The following is a 1,618-nucleotide window of genomic DNA, read 5'->3' on the forward strand; positions in this document are numbered from 1 at the left end:
GTCCCAAGCAGAAGAGCGCAGCGCTTTCAGGCTGAGGGCAGCAGGAGACAGGCAGGAATGAAAAATCAGGCAAGATCTGGCCACAGTGGCATGCATTGCCATAGACGCTGTCAGCTGAGTTTGCGTCCTTGTTCCTGTTCCTGACCTCCCTCCCTGTTCCTTGACATCAGTTTCTGACTACTGCACTTCCCATCTGGTCATCAGCCCACCCTAGCACAAAGGCTTCTCATGTTCACGGCTAGGCGGATCAGAGAGGCCTGGAGATTTCTCACCACCTTAGCCTAGATGACCTTTCTCAGGAAGAATTCACACACCTGCCCTGAGTGTCTGTGACTCAAACCTCCCAGAATTCTAGCATCATGGCCCTTTTCAGTCTGCTTAATCCAGCACAGCGGCTATGTGGCACCTTGTCGTAGGCCTGAGGATTTAACAGGCAGTGAATGTGCTGAAGCTGTAGTGTTTGATCCCCATCACACCTCCTGCGGGGGGCTGTAGTGTTTGATCCCCATCACACCTCCTGCAGGGGCTGTGTTTTTCCCTGCCGAGGGACACTCATCTCTATTCTTCTCCTCTTCATGGCTTCTGAGAAACAGGTTTCCAGCACTTGGCTGTCCCTCTTCACTGTCTTTCTAGAACAGAGGAAGGCTCTTCTGCTCTGCAGAGAGAGCCTCACATCTTACCTGAGCACCTGGTCCAGGTGGTCTTTAAGGAAGGAGACAGAGTCCATGTACACCTCCCGCAGACAGTGAAGCGTAAGGAATTGAGAGGTGATTTGGTTGACCAACTGCTCTCTCCTCTCTGGGGAAATGATGGGAGGCACAGGGATGTCAGAGAGAATTAGTTTGTGAAGATTTTTCATCTGCCCCAGAAAAGGGGCAAAATGAGCCAAGGTGGAGAGTGTCCAACAGTGATGCACATCCAGCTCCTGCACAGAACCAAGATTCAGCATTTCCAGGGACTCTGTGACTGCTTGAAAGCACTTGGCTGTAATGCAGAGCTTCTTACAGTCCAGCTGCAGCAGGTCTTCCCTCTCCTGGACCCACTTGAAGAAGCCGGATCGCACTGGACATAGACATTCCTGACCGATCCACAGATCTACAATCACCTGCAGGGGCTGTGTTTTTCCCTGCCGAGGGACACTCATCTCTATTCTTCTCCTCTTCATGGCTTCTGAGAAACAGGTGTCCAACTTATTTTCAGCCCAGACTCTCCAGAAATTCTGGTGCACATTCCGCATATCGAGCACTTTCAATTTCAACCTCCTGTGGGTGAACCAGTAATGAGTCTGAGAATTCAGGCTGTGACCCACTTCCCTTGAGTGTCTTCCTCATCTCTGAGGTCCACGGCTATCTTCTCTACTCTTTCTATGCTGTAGTTTTCTCCTTCTGCTTTCCCCCTTGAATCCACCAAACTCCCTACCTCTGGTGCCTGTGGGGGGAGTCAGGAACTTCTTGCTCCTTTCACTGCAGCCTCCACCATCAGCTCACCTCCCCATCTGGAGTGCACGCCCAGGTGGCCCCGCAATGGCCAAGGCTTCTCTGATCCTCTGCCAGTCCCCATCAGAAGCCCCTGCTTCACCCTTGAGCTTCACCCACTTCCGACAGTGGAAGCAGACAGT

General features: G+C 52.1%; 1 protein-coding gene across 1 annotated transcript in view; it reads right to left on the reverse strand.

Annotated features, from left to right (window-relative positions):
* LOC102012655 (PRAME family member 9/15-like) overlaps positions 1 to 1,618 on the reverse strand; it is a 62,717-nt gene that overhangs the window by 3,896 nt on the left and 57,203 nt on the right. Inside the window, exons 4-6 of the mRNA XM_013504133.1 lie at positions 1,488 to 1,594; positions 681 to 1,262; positions 477 to 582 (exon numbers count right to left, since the gene is read on the reverse strand). Of these exons, the coding sequence (XP_013359587.1) occupies positions 477 to 582; positions 681 to 1,262; positions 1,488 to 1,594 (795 nt within the window). The remainder of the gene's footprint in view (positions 1 to 476; positions 583 to 680; positions 1,263 to 1,487; positions 1,595 to 1,618) is intronic.

This window comes from Chinchilla lanigera, unplaced genomic scaffold (genome assembly GCF_000276665.1).
Source record: "Chinchilla lanigera isolate Chin_1 unplaced genomic scaffold, ChiLan1.0 scaffold00085, whole genome shotgun sequence".
Classification (NCBI taxonomy): Eukaryota; Metazoa; Chordata; class Mammalia; order Rodentia; family Chinchillidae; genus Chinchilla; species Chinchilla lanigera.